General features: G+C 41.7%; 1 protein-coding gene across 1 annotated transcript in view; it reads right to left on the bottom strand.

Annotated features, from left to right (window-relative positions):
- DUSP22 (dual specificity phosphatase 22) overlaps nt 1–18,336 on the bottom strand; it is a 388,641-nt gene that overhangs the window by 125,787 nt on the left and 244,518 nt on the right. The window contains exon 4 of the mRNA XM_086965050.1: nt 7,065–7,114. Coding sequence (XP_086821176.1) covers nt 7,065–7,114 — 50 coding nt within the window. The remainder of the gene's footprint in view (nt 1–7,064; nt 7,115–18,336) is intronic.

Below are 18,336 nucleotides of genomic sequence, written 5' to 3'. Positions count from 1 at the left end.
AAGACATCTGGGGAGAGGAACGGTTCAGTTATTTGCTTCACTCAAAACACAGTACAGCTTGGCAGACACTGAGTATTACCATTACCTCCCAGTCCACCATGCGTTACTCACTCAGATCCCTAGTGACACTGCACTTCCGGAAGCCTCCCCCCTGGAGTATAGGGTGCTGGACGGGCATCTCCCAGAGAGGACCATTTCCCTCATATATAGGAAATTGATCAACAATATGGAAGATCCATTACTGACCCTTAAAGGAAAGTGGATTGCAGATAGCTTAGAACTTGATGACGAGGCAGGAGGCGATCTCTTCTCCACAAGTGGTTGCAAACCAGGCCAGGCTGAGATTGGTACAGCTTAAAATACTGCATAGGACCTATGTAACGGGACCATGCCTGGTTTGAATGGGAAAGGAAGAAAGCGGAGAGTGCAGAAGGGGATGCGGAGATGCGAGGACATTCATCCACATTCTGTGGAACTGTCAAGAGATACAGTTTTACTGGAGGGACATCCACCAAACACTGTGGGCAGTATTGGGGGTTGACATGCAGCCAGAGGCTTGGAGGTGCATACTAAATGTCTAGGATCCCACAGACCTCAACATATACACTACACAGTGGGCAACATTAGCAGATATGGTGGCAAAGAGAAACATCGCACAGCTGTGGGGTGCTAGTTAACCGCCTCATTTGGAGAGGGGGAAGGAGGATCTAGACTGGTGCTTGTACTGGGAAAAGTCAGTCTTCATAGATAGAGGATGCCCTGGGAAATGGAATAAGGTATAGGGAGCTTGGAACACCTACAGAGGCGACATTTGTCTCCCACCTGGTCAGCAGATTGAAACGGACACTCTTGAAACCCCTTGATCTAGTCAAAATGATAACTAACGTATTTTGTAATGTATACAATGTCACTGAGATATGGTGAAGTCGCCTGCTTTTAATCAATTGATGTACTTTGGTCGAACTGTTTAATAAAAGAAATATCATTTTTTTTAAATAAAACAGTGACCACCAAGCTGGAGAAGCACTGGAGCATGATTAATCTTCTACAGGACTAACAATTGTGCTTCAGACCACACTATAGCAAGTAGTCACTAAGTATTCAACGACTCCCTCCTCAAAACCTGGAACAGCCTCTGCCTCCTAGTCCTGTTTGACCTCTGCAGCCTTCAACACAGTCGACCAGTCAGCTCTGATCAAAACACAAACATTCGTGGGATTTTCAGGCACTATCTTGGTATGGGTCATATTCTACGACACCAATGCTACGAGACCTCCTCAGGTTACCCCACGGCTCCATCCTCTTTCCCCCTTCATTTTTAACCACTACATGGAACCTCTTGCATCCAACCTTGTTGACGGCAGAATAAAGATCCATCAATTCACAGATGACAGCCGACTATCTAAAAATATACTCAACCTAAAATACGCTGACACTCAAACCCTACCTCAAGCTCATCCAATCTTGGATGCCAACTAATCCCTTGAAGCTAAACCTCACAAAGACTGAATTACTCTTGTTTGCTAACACCACAAAACATTTCCAGATTCAAGCATGACTCTCAAACTTAAACCTGCCAGGCTTCACCCACAAGCTGACAGACCATGCAGAAGGTCTGGGACTCACTCTCAACATAGACCTCTGATTCAAGCAACACACCACCATGAAGACCAGGACAGTTTGGTTTCAACTGTGACTCTTGTATAAAGTAAAGTGGTTTCTCCTGTAAAACAACTTCAGAACAAGTCCTAGTCCTCTCTCATCTAGAAAGAAAGAGGCAATATCCTGCTCAGTAGTCTTCCTGATGCCACACTATCACCCTTGAAAGGTATTCTACACACAGGGGCTTGGCCCAAAGACTTACACTGGTTCCCCCTTACAGCTCTGAACATCTTCAAGAACAGCTGCATCTCTTGTAAGGCCTTCAACAAGACACCAGCCTACCTGGCAATCAAACTAGCCACATCTGGGGGAGAATGCCAGATCACAGGCCTGTAAACAAAACTCTGCAAGGGGAAGCAAATATCAGAAAGCAAACCTTCTGATTTCATGATCCCAGGATCTGAAACAGTCTCCTAAACATTAAATCAGTGTCTACTCTACTACAATTCAGAAAAAAGTTGAAGACACACCTCTTCACTTTTTCGATTTGTAATGAACTTAACATGACAAATTACAAAGCCATCAACAGCTAATAGTGGAGCAGCACTTTGTGGTTGCAGAATAGAAAGGAAATGTTTGTTTTTCTTTTGATGGGCAACAGACGGCCAAAAACTGGAAAATGCAAAAACCAGTTGATGGACAGAATGCAGAACAATGTCATACATTCACCCCAGTACAGAGATCGGGGCCTAAATCCATAGTTTTTTTGCACTCCACTCCACCCCAGTTCAGACATGGCCATATGCAAATCAGTCTGACCCTGTGCCTCAAGAGAATAGTCCAGCCCGAACTGCCAAGCCATGCCTTCCCTGGACCGGAAATAAGCTTCCGAGGACCGGTTTCCGGCATTCCAGCCGTCTTCAACTATTAAGAATAATGTCTTTTTATTTGAGAAATCCTTTTTCAAACAAGTGAATGGGAACAGCATGGGATCCATGTGTGTTCCCAGTCTGGCCTGTTTATATGTGGCTAACTTTGAAGATAAGCACATTTTTAATGCTTTGGTGCCTTTTTTTGAAAATATCACACGCTGGTCACGTTACAAATATGACGTGTTCTTTATCTGGACAGGTGAGGAGGACAGCCTCATTGAGTTCATACATTGGCTCAATCTTGGCGATAAAAATGTACATTTCACTTCCACTACGAATAGACATCAGTGTGAGTTTTTAGATATAAAAATTAAACATGTGGATGGCTCTCTGCAGGTGGAACTGTTTACAAAACCTACTGATAGAAACACGATGTTGCATTACAATAGCTATCATCCCATTTGTCAGAAGGATAATATCCCCTATGGACAATTTCGTAGATTGAGATGAAATTGTACCAGGAACATAGATTACGACAAACATGCTAAAAACTTAACACAGAAATTTGTGGATAGGGGTTACATTAAAAGACTTGAGACGTGCCTACAAGAGAGCCAAGTATTTTAATAGGGAATCCTTTTTTGATAAGCAACCAAAAAATGACCCTGATAGTCAGCCCCTAATCTTTGTAACTAATCACAGGAGTATTAGTAATAAGATAAAAAATATAGTGAATAGGGACTGGCATTTGGTGACAAATCAGAATGATATCAACTTACCCAACCCAATGTTCTCCTTCAGACGTAATAGAACAATAAGGAATTGTCGGGTGAAGACATACAGAGATCAAATCACACCACAGCAAATAGGGATTATGAACACACCCTTCCAATGGGCACTTTTGCATGCTGCGGCTGCGGCATTTGTAAATACATCATCAAAGGACCTGATATTACCCTGAATGGCCATGTTCATAAATTCAAAGACTTTTTTAACTGTCGTACTAAAAATCTCATATACCTCATTAGATGTCCCTGTTAATTGGGGTATATAGGAGAGACCTCGAGAGAGGTCAGAGTAAGAATAAATGAACACAGATCAGACATCAGGCTGTCCAAAAAATCTGCACCATTGGTGGAGCATTGGATAAAAGAAAAGCATACAGTAGAGGCCCTCCCGTGGTGCGTGATAGAGACAGTTATCATGAGCTACAGGGGAGGTGATTATACTTTGAAAAGAAAAAAGAGAGAACAGTTTTTTATGTCTTAATTTAATACATTCCGTAAGGGATTGAACAGCAAAGAAGACTGGGGAAGGTTGATTTAAGGCTCTACTCATCTAGATATCCACTCTTTAAGCTTGATTGGCACATAAGATGTAGGCATGTTGTATTTTACCTTGTTAGAGGTATTATCCTTTATTGAGGTATATAGGTAGGAGTAACCGTCACCTATATTTGAGGGCGAAAGATTTTTTGTTCTGAACCTTTTAAGATTAGTGTGGATATATATGGATTCTAGTATTTTTTCTTTGTTCCATTGATACTTCTCAGCGGATTGAACTTACCTTCGGGAGGCTCACTTAGTATGAAATGTGCTAGAATTAATTCTCTTGCATATGGCTAATAACAGATTACAATATTGTTGAATTACATTCAGAGTAATATATCAACATATATGTCTGCCATTTTGTTTTACACCCAAAGACACACAAAGGACGGAGTAACTGTATCCTAGCGTGCGTGTATTTTTACAATATCTATCCTTTTGAGTTTAAGTGCAACCTCCAGGGACCAAGGACCATCCGATCCTCTGATATTATCAGTTTTTCCTAAAACATGTCGGTCTGTAAATTAAGATGGTGTCTTAGTGATAACTTAGATCCGGTAATTAGATATCGATAATTTTAACCAATCACTTAAAGATATACCGTGAGAACTAATAAAGTGATCTCGCTTTAAAATGCCCGGTAACAAAGAACACATGATATATAGCGGGAACAATTTAAATATATTTAAGAATAATAGCAATATAAGGCTGTGAGAAGTAAATACATTAATAATAAAAGAATATAAGAACGCGATGTGAATATTATCGTAATAGCAAATGATAGTGAAAAGACCTGCGACCTCGTATATATTTATTTATAAAGATCGTAGGACCAGTTTATCAAATGAGAGTTGGGGGTTTGGCAATATTATAATTATAATCTTCATTATTAAAAATAACTATTCGTAACACAGAGTATAACACCGATAACGGTTTATCCCAATCTAAGATAGCCGACACCTAAAACTGCGCGATACTAGTGGAAACTGTATTAATAAACTTAACAACAATTAGAATACAATGTTAATAATAGTGTAGTAAGGAATAACAAAATAAAGAAAGAATGGCCACTTTTTTAAAAATAAAAATGTTGTGCAACCTGTAAATGCCAAAAAGAGGGCGTTTTTGACCCCTGACCCCGGATACATTAATTTAAAAACAGACTGGTATCGGCAATCGTGTTACAACCCGACCCGGAAGCTGTACTTTGCTTGAGGCAGGGAGGCCGTCATAGTGCTAGAAGGTACGAGATAATAGCGGTCCCTTTTCTTGATAGGCTACCAAACGAGACCTTAGGAGTGATTCTGTATGCTTTAATTTAAAGGCGAGGAGCTAAAACTACCGGCATCTTGTCTCATCTTACTTAGGAATATTGCGGCAATATTTAGTAAGTGAATGACACTAGAGTTAGAATGTGTCTTGCTCATACAGGAAGGGTTATTGAGAAGGCAACTAGAGGAATATTGGCAATTTGAATCGCCCTGTTTATGAATAATGCGGCTACACAATGGTTTTAAAAAAAATAAATGACGCTATAGATAGAATGCATCCTGTACATATAGGAATGATTTTTGAGCAGTTAGGCTGCACAATTTACAAAGATACCGGCCATCATTAACATCTTTTAGAGATGAGGCTCAAAATACTGTAAAACACCTCTCATCTGTGCATTGCATCGTTAAAGGTTACTTTAAGCTCGCTATCTAGATGCAAAAAAGCCAATCAGTTGGAGATGAAGTAGAATATCATAGAAGGCTCTACGATGTTTAGTATTTTTGCCCCTGTTGGTTAATCATGGTATAATAAGACCATTGTCTTTTACAAGCCACCCTTTATGTTCTTTCAGGTCGAAAAGTACAACATAATTATAACTATGACAGACATAGGAAGAGGTTAGTTTTTCTGTACCACTCAATCGCACTACTATTATGTCTAAAATTTAGAAATACAAAACAAGCTTATATCTGTAATGGAAAACATTTGCAGAGAGATATTTAGACTAATGACTATTGTTATAATTATCTTCACAGACCCTTAATGATTACAAAAAAGTGATCTAGTCATAGAATGGTCTTATAAAAATCGTCTAACATACGTGATTCACAACAGAATTAGAAGAGAAAAGTTTGAATATCTCGGACACAACCCATCACGTTATCAGTAAGAAAAACATACATTTTTTGATTTTCAGTGAGCCACAGCTTATTCATTGACGGGTTTAGAAGTTATTAGTGAGTATTAAAATAGTTCTCTGTTTTTTACATAACTGTGATGTGTGAAACCGGGGCAAAGTAAATACGGGGGCCATCCTACGTACAGCATAATAATTGTTTTGATTGTTACCTAACAGGTATGTGGCATCATGTATAAAATATGAGGTATACTCAATACTATCAATTCATTCATATGCATTGATACAAGTGGCGGTGTTTTTATCTTATGTCTTGATAGGTTATTTTAATCTACACCATCCGGAACAGGCAACAGAGCAAACCAAGAGGCTGACTTGTTGCTTTTTAAACTAATAACTTGATTAGTAGTCTTCATGAAAAGACTAGAGGTATGTTTTTTATTGTTGTTCTGGATATTACATTATGACCTGTAGGCCAGACTGATTGTATTTATAATGATGAGTAATGTTATAGATCGATATGGATATAGCTTGTTTTCAAATATAATGATTGGTGAATCAAAGTATGTCCATGGAATCTTGTGTTTTACGCATTGAAAAATGTTTTCAGCAAAATGGATGTCAATAGTGCTTTTTTTAGATGTTATAGATAACAGTGGTTAATGTAACAAATTTATCACTATAATCTGTATTCAGATGTAGGTCAGTAAAATATGGAGCATGCAATAATTCAAATTATTTCTTTATATAGAAATCCGACCTGAAGAAGGTGTAACATCGATAAATCACCAAAACGCTGTGTCTACTATGGTTTTTCTATGAAATATGTATTTGTTTTTAAACTGTGGAGGCAAATCCCTCTTTTTTTAATATTAAAATCTGATATTTTTAAAGTATTTTTTGCTGAATTGTTTATATTTTGTATGTGCTCCCCTGACGTACTTAGATTTATATGTTCTTTTAACTTAGTTTACATATCTTGCTTTTCATTAATAACTACATGAGGTGTTGTGCTGTATGTATAAATTCAGGAATGAATATGGCAAAACAATCAATCGGTCCACTAAAATGACTTAAGATTTTGATTCCTGCATTAAAGAAAAAAATCATTCTGAAAGTAGATAAACTTACAGGTTCTGAGAAGGTGAATCAGAGGCAGGAATGCAAAGATATTTCAGGTCCTATATGAAAAAAAACAGCCAAGTTAAGGTAAGTTATCACTGTAGAAAAATAACATTTCAAGATGTGATTGAACTTAACCAAAGAGAAACAAGCTCACAGGTCTGGCCATTAACATTTATAGTAAATAGATTATCTTGTCAGAAAATAATCTGCAACATGTTAAAGTAAAAGCCCATCACAGTGTCACAAAATTGGTTCATGGGGACAATCATAGTATCTGCATATTCCTTTGGTGGTAGGTGGGAAACGGAGGGGTGCACATGGCTATCCAAGCGCTGATTGGTTGGGGGAGGGTTTGGGAGCTCTTTTCCATCACTTGGGATCAGAATCTCTGCACTTTTTTATTTTTGGAGAAAAAGTGAGAAAATAGGTTGTATGAACCATCACGGGTGGAGGGATCCAAGAACAGTTATAAACAAGCTAAAAGTTGAGGAGAGAGGGGTGGGTGTGGCGAGTCTGAGTGTATGTAAGCGCCACAAATAAGAACTTATTGTGTCGTTACTTAAAACCATTACAATTTTAGCATAAAATCATCAAATGTGACAACATTTCTACTTATATTTTTAATTTGTTGAAAGGTAAAAAGGTAACTTGGACTTTTTCATAAAACCTTGAACATAGTGTATCTAATGCCAAGCCAGCACATTTGAGTCCGTGTGACTCGTGTGCAAAAATGCAAATGTAAAATCAATGTAGTGAGCACTTAGAAGATAGCACGGTCTTAAACAGCTTGGCACAAAGTGCGTCAAACTTCAGTACGAGTTGATGACAGATGTACATCTACACTGTACACTTTGTAGCAGCCACATAATTGAAGATTGTGAGCAAAATAAGCTGAATAATGGATTATTAAATTGAATATTAGACGCTATTTATTTGATATTTGTAGTAATTTGATGACTTGTTGCAGGAATTTAGCAGCTCTGCATGAAATCTGTAGCCACTGGCTGTTTAATAACCCCATGACTGCTGGTCGGCATGATCTGACCGATGAGAATGCAAAGCAGGAAGTAGGAAATGCAGTCTCCAGTTGTTCACAGCTGGGCAGATACACAGAAGTTGTAAGATTGATTCTTCCGCCTGTTCACATTATCTACACTGAGTGGACGGCCATGTTCGTTTCCATGTTGGAACCTGATCTTTTGAGCAAAAAGCTCCCAATCGAATCAAGAGTAGAGAATGCTGTACGGTTGGCTGTCTGAGTAGGACCAGATACGGCTGTGGTGACTGGATCTCATATGAAGAGAAAACCATCCAGCCGTTTTTTCTTTGTCAGGGCAGCGTTGTCCAATAGCCAGTCTTTTTGTTTTGCAGCATGGTTTGCTATTTTTTTTAAATGCAGGATAGTTATAGTTTGTGTCCCAGGCTTCGTGTAAGTTAAGGGTGAGTAAAACTTGGTAAAGGGCGGTTGGCCAATCTTTCGTTCCTTTTTGCTGGTTCTTCAGTTCCGTCCAACAAAGCCCCTGCAAGGATTCTTCTTGAGCTGCTCTCAGTTTCTAGCACAATTTTCGTAATGCTGCTTGCCTTTCCAGGAGTTGATTGGATAGCCCGAATTCCAGGCAAACTTGTGCTTGAGATGTAAATTGAGGTATCGTAAAAATTCATTTGAAGAGGCTGGATTGTTGGAGATTCAAAAATGTGCATCTTGGCCCTTAAATAATTCGGAGCCGTAAGTAAGGGTTGGGAAAAACTTGGCAGCAATAACTTTTAGTGGATGGGAGTTTGATGGGCACATTCGTTTCTGTCTTAGGGTGTTTAGTGTGAAGCGTAATTTGCTCGCCTGTGCTCGTCTTTTGATTAGATGGTCTTTTAGGTATAAATCTGGAATCTACCACCACTCCCAAATATTTGTAAGATCCACTCTGCTCTGTGCTATTCCCTGCTGCATACCACTTATGTTTTTTACTATGGGGCCTGGTGTTTGCAGAGAAACAGATGACCTTGGTTTTGTTGTAATTTAGAGATAGACCGAGCACCTCTGTGTAAGCGCCATTAATTTTTGGAGAGAGGGCATTGTTTTTGAAGAGAAACATTTGAGGTGCTGCTGTACGCACCAAGCAAGTAAGTTGCTGTCTATCGCAGGTCAACCGAGGCTCCAGAGTACCATAGGAAAAATACCATTCAAGGTGTAGTCTAACATAGATACTTTCACTCGTAACCTCACAGAGAGCAGCTTCGGCCCATTGGCTCTTTAGGCAAGCAATACAACAAATGTCAAGTGAGTTTTAACAGGTATTGACATAATTCATTGTTTCACGAGTAAAGTATTGCTACTGCCATAATGAACAAGCAATGGCAAAGCCAATGCATTCAAGCAGGTCGTAAGTGAGTGCAATAAGCAGAGCTGTGACCCTTTGCTGTGAAACCTCTTTTAGAACTGGGGAAGATGGTGTCTGCGGCTGATAGATTCGAACTGTCAGCGTATGCAGTAAAAAACTACTCGCCACATTAAAAACAGAGTAATGTAAAGTTAAAGACATAGTGTAGCCATCCATGAAATGCTGTGCCCTCTATGGATCACATGAACTCTCTCAAAACAAACAGCAAAAGCTGTCCCTAACCAGACTCTATACAAGTAAGGGGAAATAAATCAGGCCCAGCAAGTTATTTGACAGACAAACGCACAAATATGATGAAAGCAAATAATATCTATATGCCGTGAAGTCGAAAGGCATGGCGTGGTCTAGGAAGTAGGAGACAAAAAGTGGCCTCTGAGCTGAGCTCTGGAGAGCCCACTGTCACAAGTTCTTTACCACTATGAGGCAAAGAACACTGCATCAGAATGGGGGCAACTTGCGCGAGATAGTTCCAGCTATCAAATAGAATAAACGTGGCATCATAAAACCTACGCCGAAGGCTCTTCGTAAGTCTTACAGTGGATGCAAGTAGGCGTTAACGAGAGTTTTTACAGACCTTGAACCCCAAGGCCCGATAACAAGTAAGGCAGGCACTGTAAAGGGTCCCTTGTAGAATGCAGTGAACATAACTGATATATTTGTTTTTGTTTATTAAAGTCAGATATCACAAGCACTTTTAAAAAATGAATTTGCTTGTCAATATAACTGAAAAGCAAAGTTTCACCTACTGCTAACCTCAGAGTTACGATACTAGCTCTCTTTCCCCCCCAAGCCCCACAACACCTGGTTTGCTTGTGAAACAACTGCTCTCGTAATAGCTCAGCATGTTTCATATACAGCAGTTTTCTCTCCTCTCAGTAATCATTTGTCAAGTTTCAGACCTTCGTATTAAAGGTGGCTTGCCATATGTTTAAGATTTCGTAAAATTCTGCTGTCTTAATTTCTTGCCTTCAAAACTAACAAAAATGCATTCACTGTAATATGATTCAATGTTAACCCCTTCGCTGCAAGGCCTCCCCCCGTGCTAAGCCTTTTCTTGGCTATTTGGGGTAGTTCGTGCTTAGGCCCCTGTAACCTTTTGAGCACATAAGGTATCCATGCCAAATTTGTGTCCTTTTTTGCAACATCATGGGGATTCCAAAGGTACCCCGGGTTTGTGGATTCCCCCTGGAGTGAACCCAGAAATTAGCCAAAATACAGCTGAGTTTTGTTTATTTTGGGAAAAATACAAAAAAGGACTACAGATGAAAGCGTCTGGTTTTTTCCCTGCAAATGGTATCAAAAAAGGGGTTGTGGTGCTGAAATCACCATTGTCCCAGCTTTCAAGAACAAGCAGACGTTTGTCAGAAAACCAAAACATTTTACACAGTTTTGGCATTTTTCTGGGACATAGCCTATTTCTGCTATTTTTTGTGCTTTCAACCTCCTTCCAGGTAATGGTAGAAATGGGTATGAAAGCAATAATGGTTCCTGGAAAGTTATACATTTTAGAAAAGTAGATACAATTCTGAATTCAGCAAGGGATCATTTGTGTAGATCCTTCAAGGTTTCTTTATAGAAACCAACAGTTAAATATAGGAAAAATATAAATTTACTTGAAAAAAACAGCCATTTGTGTCAACGTTTTCACCTGTGTCTTCTTTTAATCATGACAGCTGCTTGAAGGTAATATACCATTACATCCACTGGACCTTTCTGGTTGTGGGGATATGTAGGACTTGTAGGTTCACCAAGAACCCGACGAACCCAAAGCCAGTAACTGAGCAGCTACTTGCAATGGCTTTTTATTATGTACCGGGTATATAGCAATTATTCTGGAAAAATGTATACATGGAAAAATCGGCATGAAAGACACCTATGTATTTATGAAATGGGAACAAAATATAGAGTTTAGAAACAGTAGATATGTGCACATTTCCGAAATTGGGAATACCCATACTAGCATGAGAATTATAGGTCATTTTTCAAAATGACTTCTTTTTTACACATTGTCTTTAATTTGGAAGGCAAAAATGCATCGAAAGTCAATAAGTAATGACAGTTGCTCTACAATTCTGTGTGTCACCAAGTCTCCCGATAAAAAATGGTACCTCACTTTTGCAAAGTGCCTAGCTGTAGTTTTTTAACCCTAGTTCTGCCGGCACCTAGGGAAACCTAGCAAACCTATACATTTTTGAAAACTAGACAACCAGGGGAATCCAGGATGGGGTGACTTGACGGTCTCTTACCAGGTTCTGTTACCCAGATTCCCTTGCAAACCTAAACAATTGTCCAAAAAGTACACATTTTCCTCCCATTTCAGTGGTGGAAAGGTCTGGAATCTGCATGGATCCACAAAATTCCACACACCTCGCGTTCCCCAAAGTCTTCTGAGAAAAATTATACCTCACTTGTGTGTGGAGGCCTAGTGCCTGCGACAGGAAACGGACCATAACGCAACGTGGACACACCATATTTTACAGTGAAAACTGACACTATTTTTCAAAGGTGCCTAGCTGTAGTTTTTGAACCCTAGCTCTGTCGGCACCTAGGGAAACCTAGCTAATCTATACATTTTTGAAAACTAAACACCCAGGGGAATACAGGATGGTGTGACTTGAGTGGCTCTCACCGGGTTCTGTTACCCAGAATCCCTTGCAAATCGAAAAGTTGTCAAAAAAAATCAATTTTCCTCACATTTCAGTGGTGGAAAGTTCTGGAAGCTGCGTGGATTCACAGAATTCCACCCACCCCGCGTTCCCCAAAGTCGTTTTAGAAAAATGGTACCTCACTTATGTGGGTAGGTCTAGGGCCCATGACAGGAAACGGCCCAAAACACAATGTGGACACACCACATTTTCACAGTGAAAAATGACCTTTTTTTTGCAAAGTGCCTAGCTGTCGTTTTTGAACGTTAACTCTGCCAGCACCCAGGGAAACCTAGCAAACCTATAAAGTTTTGAAAACTAGACAACCAGGGGAATCCAGGATGGGGTGACTCACCCAAGTTCTGTAACCCAGAATCCCTTGCCAACATAAAACATTGTCCAAAAAAACACATTTTCCTCACTTTTCTGGGGTGGAAAGGTCTGGAATCTGCATGGATCCACAAAATTTCACCCACCCGCGTTCCACAAAGTGTTTCGAGAAGAATGGTACCTTACTTGCTTCATATCGAGGCGACATCAAAATTATCCATCACAAACCAACCTGGTTTTGCAAGGGGGATCCGAGGGGTTTTTGGCCCAGGCTCGGCGGCCATCTAGGGAAACCTATCAAAGCCACACATTTCTGGAAACTAGACACCTGGGGGAGTGCAGCGAGGTATGGCTTGCGTGGGTCCCCCAACATTCTCCTACCCAGGATCCCCTGCAAACCTCAAATTTTGCTGAAAAAAAAACTCTTTTATCTAAGATTTCTGTCTGGGAAAGTTCTGGAATCTGCGTGGATCCACAAATTTCTTCCTACCTAGCGTTCCCCTAGGTCTCCAGATTAAAATGGTACCTCACTCGTGTGGGTGGGTCAAGGACAGGCAAAGGCCCAAACCGGACTGTGGACACTACAAAATTACCTAAAACAAAACTGCCTGGATTTGGGCGGGCGGGGAAGGCACCTGGGGTTTTGGCCCGGGCTCGGCGGCCCTCTTGAGAAAGTACCAAACCCAAACATTTCTGAAAAGTAGACACCGGGGGAATCCAATGAGGTATGGTTTGCGTGGATCCCCCATTGTTTTCCTACCCAGAATGCCATGCAAACCTCAAATTTAGCTGAAAAAAGCCACATTTTCCACATATTGTGTGGAATCACCGCGCCGGCACAAATGTCCTACCCCACAGCGTTCCCCTGAGTCTCCCGAGTAAAATGATACCTCACTTGTGTGGGTGGGGCAAGGGCCTGTGACTTGTAGGAACCCAAAACATAGGGAATAAGGGTATAGCACCGAGAATTCTAAGCGCTACATTTTTTTTAAAATACGTTTTTAGCCAGTTCTGCATTAGACACCCACACAAGTGAGGTATCAGTTTACTCGGGAGACTCAGGGGAATGCTGTAGGGTATTTGTGCCGGCAGAAACCACCACTCTAGTCAAGGCAAGGGAGTTACACGCCAAAGATAACCCCTGCTCACCCCCTTGGTAGCTTGGCACGAGCAGTCAGGCTTATCCCGGAGGCCATGTGTAAAGCATCTGCGCAACCTACACAGCAACAACATACTAGGCACACCACAAAAGGAACTCCACACAAGGTTATATCAAAAATAGCCTTTGTATTATCATAAAACATATTAGAATAGTAATCGCACAATATACACTGTGCCAACTGGCACTGGGCAATATTTACAAGGGCTATTATACACATGACAGGGCCCCTTGGACCACTGTCGGAACCATCACTTGGTAAAGATAGTAAATGGAGCACATATAATAAGCATAGAACACAACTAGTAATTACTGGCAAACACTGGACCCTAACATCATCCTGTAACATAAATCATATTATGCACAGTATCACATTAGGCATGAAATATATCCTGTGCCAACCTCATAAGCCTAAACATATTAGACCATAACCTCCTAAGCATAATTCACATTAGGAAATAACCTCACTAGCATAAACCACAGTAGAGGATAACTCAAACATAAATAGAGTATGCTAAACCTCAATCATAAAACCAAATTTAGAGGCATAAAACAGGAGTGGAAGCATGCTATGATTATCCCCTTATTGAAAAAGGCTGGAACAGATGTTGCCAACTTATCTAACTTCAGGCCTATTTCATTGCTTCCTGCTCTTTCAAAGATCCTGGAAAGACATATTAATATGCAATAAACCCATCTTGTTGAGAGCTTGGGATTTTTACACTCATTTCAGTCAGTCTTTAGAGCACATCATTCCACCGAAACCACACTTCTAGGAGTTACCGAGAGTCTGCGACACAGTGTCGATCACGGAGAAACATCTGCTCTCATTCTTCTTGATTTGAGCGCTGCGTTCGACACTGTGTCTCATTCCATCCTCCTCGCGACTCCCGGTCCCTGGGAGTGGAGGGCTCTGCTCTAGCCTGGATAGCCTCTTTTCTAAGTGGCCGTACTTTTCAGGTCTTCTCTGCCTCTGCCTCCTCTATAGTTTGTCCGTCGGCGCACGGCGTCCCCCAGGGATCTATACTTAGTCCTTTACTATTCAATATTTATGTGAGACCCCTGGCCACTATTGTGGAGGAAGCCGGTCTCACTTGATATTCCTACGCTGATGACACTCAAATTATTTTCTCCCTTTCTAACAAGGAGTGCAATGAAAGTTCAGCTTTGAGTCTCTGAGTGGATGAAGAGCAATTTCCTGAAATTAAACGGTGACAAGACCGAGGTTGTGATACTGGGCAAGGGAAAGGATCTATGGGGCCCCCACCATTGGCCCAACGATATGGGACCTACCCCTCAGCCTGCTACTGTAGTACGCAATCTCGGGTTTCTCATTGATGATAAACTCACAATGAGACAGCAGGCCGTGAAGGTGGCCTCTATTTGTTTTGCCACTTTGAGATGGCTTCAAAAATCTTGTGGATGTGGCCCCCTTCCTCACAGAGAACCGTAGTCCAGGCATTGGTTGTTTCACGCCTGGATTATGGCAATGTTCTCTATCTTGGAGCCGATCTGACAACGATAAAGAAACTTCAAGTAGTCCAGAATATGGCTGCCCAGCTCCTTCGCAATGTCCCTAGGAGAACATCCGCCTCTCTTGCACTTCGTGACCTTCACTGGCTCAAAATTCCGAGCTGAATTAAATTCAAAGCCCTTTGTCACGTTTTTAAGATCAAACAAGGCTCAGCCCCCAAATATCTTCAGGGCCTAGTTCAGGTCTACAAGCCGAGTCGCAATCTGCGATCTTCAGGGAATGGTGACTTTTCCGTACCCAGATTTAGGCTAGCAAAAATGGGAGGCCGCTCTTTTTCCATCTGGGTCCTAAATTCTGGAATGCTCTACCTGTGACCTTGAAGATGGAAACCAATTTTTTTTGTTTTCGAAAGGGACTTAAAACTTGGCTTTTTCAGCAGTGATTAGAGGCTACTTACCAGTAAATTCAGTCTGTTAGTTCTCCTTCTTTAGTCTGTCCCTTGGCGCCGGGAAACCCACTGCGGGTAGCTGTGCGCATTATGAGTTTAAATAAATAAATAAAATACTACATAAATCATATTTCCTAGCACCACATCCATCACATCTGGGCCGGGCGCCCTACAAACCTAACAGTCCCCCTGGCTAACTGGCCTTCTCAAAGGGGCTCAGAATGCCCTATGTCCAAAGTGTCAGGGCGGCTGCCAATGCAGCAGGATCCATGTGCGCAATTGCGCAGACCTAAACGTTGCAGCTGTCACTAAGTGCTGCACAGCTGTGAAAGTACAGGGCTTAAAGGCGGGCCCTCAGCGGAACAGCTCCTCAGCTGCAGCGGCCCACAACAGCAATATCGAGGATTTTCGTAGTACGGTAAATGCGGGAACTCAGGGGCAAAGCTCCTCAGATGCAGCAGCCCACAATAGCGGTAGCGATGATTCTCGTAGGACGACAAATGCGGGCACTCAGCGGCACAGCTCCTCAGCTGCAGCAGCCTGCAATAGCGATAGCAATGATTCTCGTAGGATGGCAAATGCAGGCACTCAGTGGCAACAGCTCCTCAGATGCGGCGGCCCACAATAGCAAGGACGATTACTTTGGTAACACAGGCAAATGCGGGCTCTAAGCGGCAACAACTCCTCGGCTGCGGCAGCTCACAATAGCGATAACAATGACTTTGACAACAAAGGCAGATGCAGGCTCACAGCCGCAACATCTCCTCAGCTGCGGCTGCCCACAATAGCGATAGCGATGACTTTCAGTCCGTGTTCCCGGCAGTAGAACCAGAGGCTCTGGAATTCTCAACAGATGTCTCACCTGCAAGTTGAATTCCCCTCAAATAGAAATCCGAATGGCTGATGGGTGAAGTCTAATGTCCCTGAGACTTCGGCAGGAGGCAAGCTCAAATCAGGCCCTTGGGTAGTTGCACCAGTAAGATGGATGAAAGTTTCAAAGTCCTTTCCCTCTCGTTACACGGACAGAGGTTCATCTTGACATCCAGAAGTAACACGTTCTTGCTCCAGGAAAGAATTAAAATATAGCGCTCACAGGGCGCAGGGAGCCATAGCTCCAAAAGCAAAAGTCCTCAGCAATCAAGGGGGCAATGCAGGGCCCAGGGAGGCAGGCCCTCATGGCAGTTCCTCCTGGGCCCCAGCAGCAGCATGCCCCAGCAGGATCAGGAACAGCACATTATCCTAGAAGTGCATTATGGAAATGAACAATTTTATGGGGTCACAGCCCCTTTACTTATACCACCAAAAACTTTGTTCTCAAAAGTCACAAGTCACTGAACCCGGCCAGAATCAGTTTGGTGTTGTCATGGAGCACTTTGTTTACAAGGCTGCATCCTGCCTTTGAGGAAGAGGGGGTCTGCCATCAGCCGCACAGAGGGAGTTGGAGCCATCATTCACCTTGCCAGGCACAGCCCTGCTCAGATCAAAGGGTCACCCCTTCCCATACTCCAACTGCAGATCTCTCTATTCAACCCACGTCCGGCTTAGCCTGCCCTGTCCCGCCAAAACCAGACATGCAATTCACATCACGCAGGCGGACACATAGCACACAGAAATGCCAACTTCTAAAAGTGGCATTTCTCACATAGGCATAATAAATCTGCGCACACCAGTGCACAGCATTTATTCTCACAATTTCATACATACCAGACTTGACCATACTGCTACTCTCATAACAGGAATTACCACTGACAAACACTGAGCAGGGAATCCCCCATGCATTCCTATGGGAGGGCAGGCCACTCTCACTCTCACTCCCACTAAATGTAACAGAGAGTGCACGCACTTTACACTGGACCACAAGGCTAAAGTGCCCAGAGGCCTAAAACCACTAACACTACACAGAGAAAAAGCTGGGAGAAATGCAAAAAGTTTAGGGGTGAACCTTCAAAAAGGGCCAAGTCCAACAGCACTAATTAGCTCAAGCCCCTTCTCAGCACAGAGTTGGGAGAAATGGTCCAGTGCCAATGTCCTTAGTGTAGAACATTAGATTTGCCACAGATGAGGAGGTCCCCTTTGACATCAAAGCTATCCATATTCAGAAATTGTCAGTTACATATTATGAATGCTATACCGTTTTTAATGAAATATACCAGACCATGCTCTCATCAGAGACTGTCCATATCTTAGAATAGTTGGCTTACATATTGATTAAAGACAGAAAACTGTGTAAGGTATTGATAATTAGCAGTCTGTCATTATTTCATATCCAGAGAAGATAATGTAAGGTTTGTGTACTGATACTGCAGCAGATTTAATTTTAAAAGAGGTTGTTTGAAGAGGAAACTGGATTACTTTCTTCCAGGCTATGAGAGTGAGGCTACAACCCTGCATAGGGATGTATAGCTTTATAAGAGATAGGGATACTATGGTATGAAAATACATAAACATTGCATACCAAGAGAAGGCATAAATATCAAAAGTGGAGGACTCGGATTCTTAGGGAATACTATGATATCTTTCAATAAATGACAGAGAGAATAGCTGAAGATTTTCATGCCCTTAGGGTATCTTTTGGGAACAACTGTTAAGTAAACCATTTCTGGACTGTTTGATCATGCCAAACGAAACACCACTTAAGTTCAGCAAAATGAAGCCGGTGAGTTTAGTGAAGCTTCGGGTGGAATGGAGAGATTCTGAATACAGATATCTTTACAAGCAGGCAAGGTAACAATGAGATACCCTACACATTGTCAGAGATGTTGAAATACAAAGGCAAAATTACTCATGGTCAATTCCAACCTTTTCAACATCAATGGATATAATGGA

Source organism: Lissotriton vulgaris, chromosome 4_1 (genome assembly GCF_964263255.1).
Source record: "Lissotriton vulgaris chromosome 4_1, aLisVul1.2, whole genome shotgun sequence".
Classification (NCBI taxonomy): Eukaryota; Metazoa; Chordata; class Amphibia; order Caudata; family Salamandridae; genus Lissotriton; species Lissotriton vulgaris.
The sequence above is the reverse complement of the archived record's forward strand: the minus strand, read 5'-3'. Positions and strand labels throughout refer to the sequence as shown.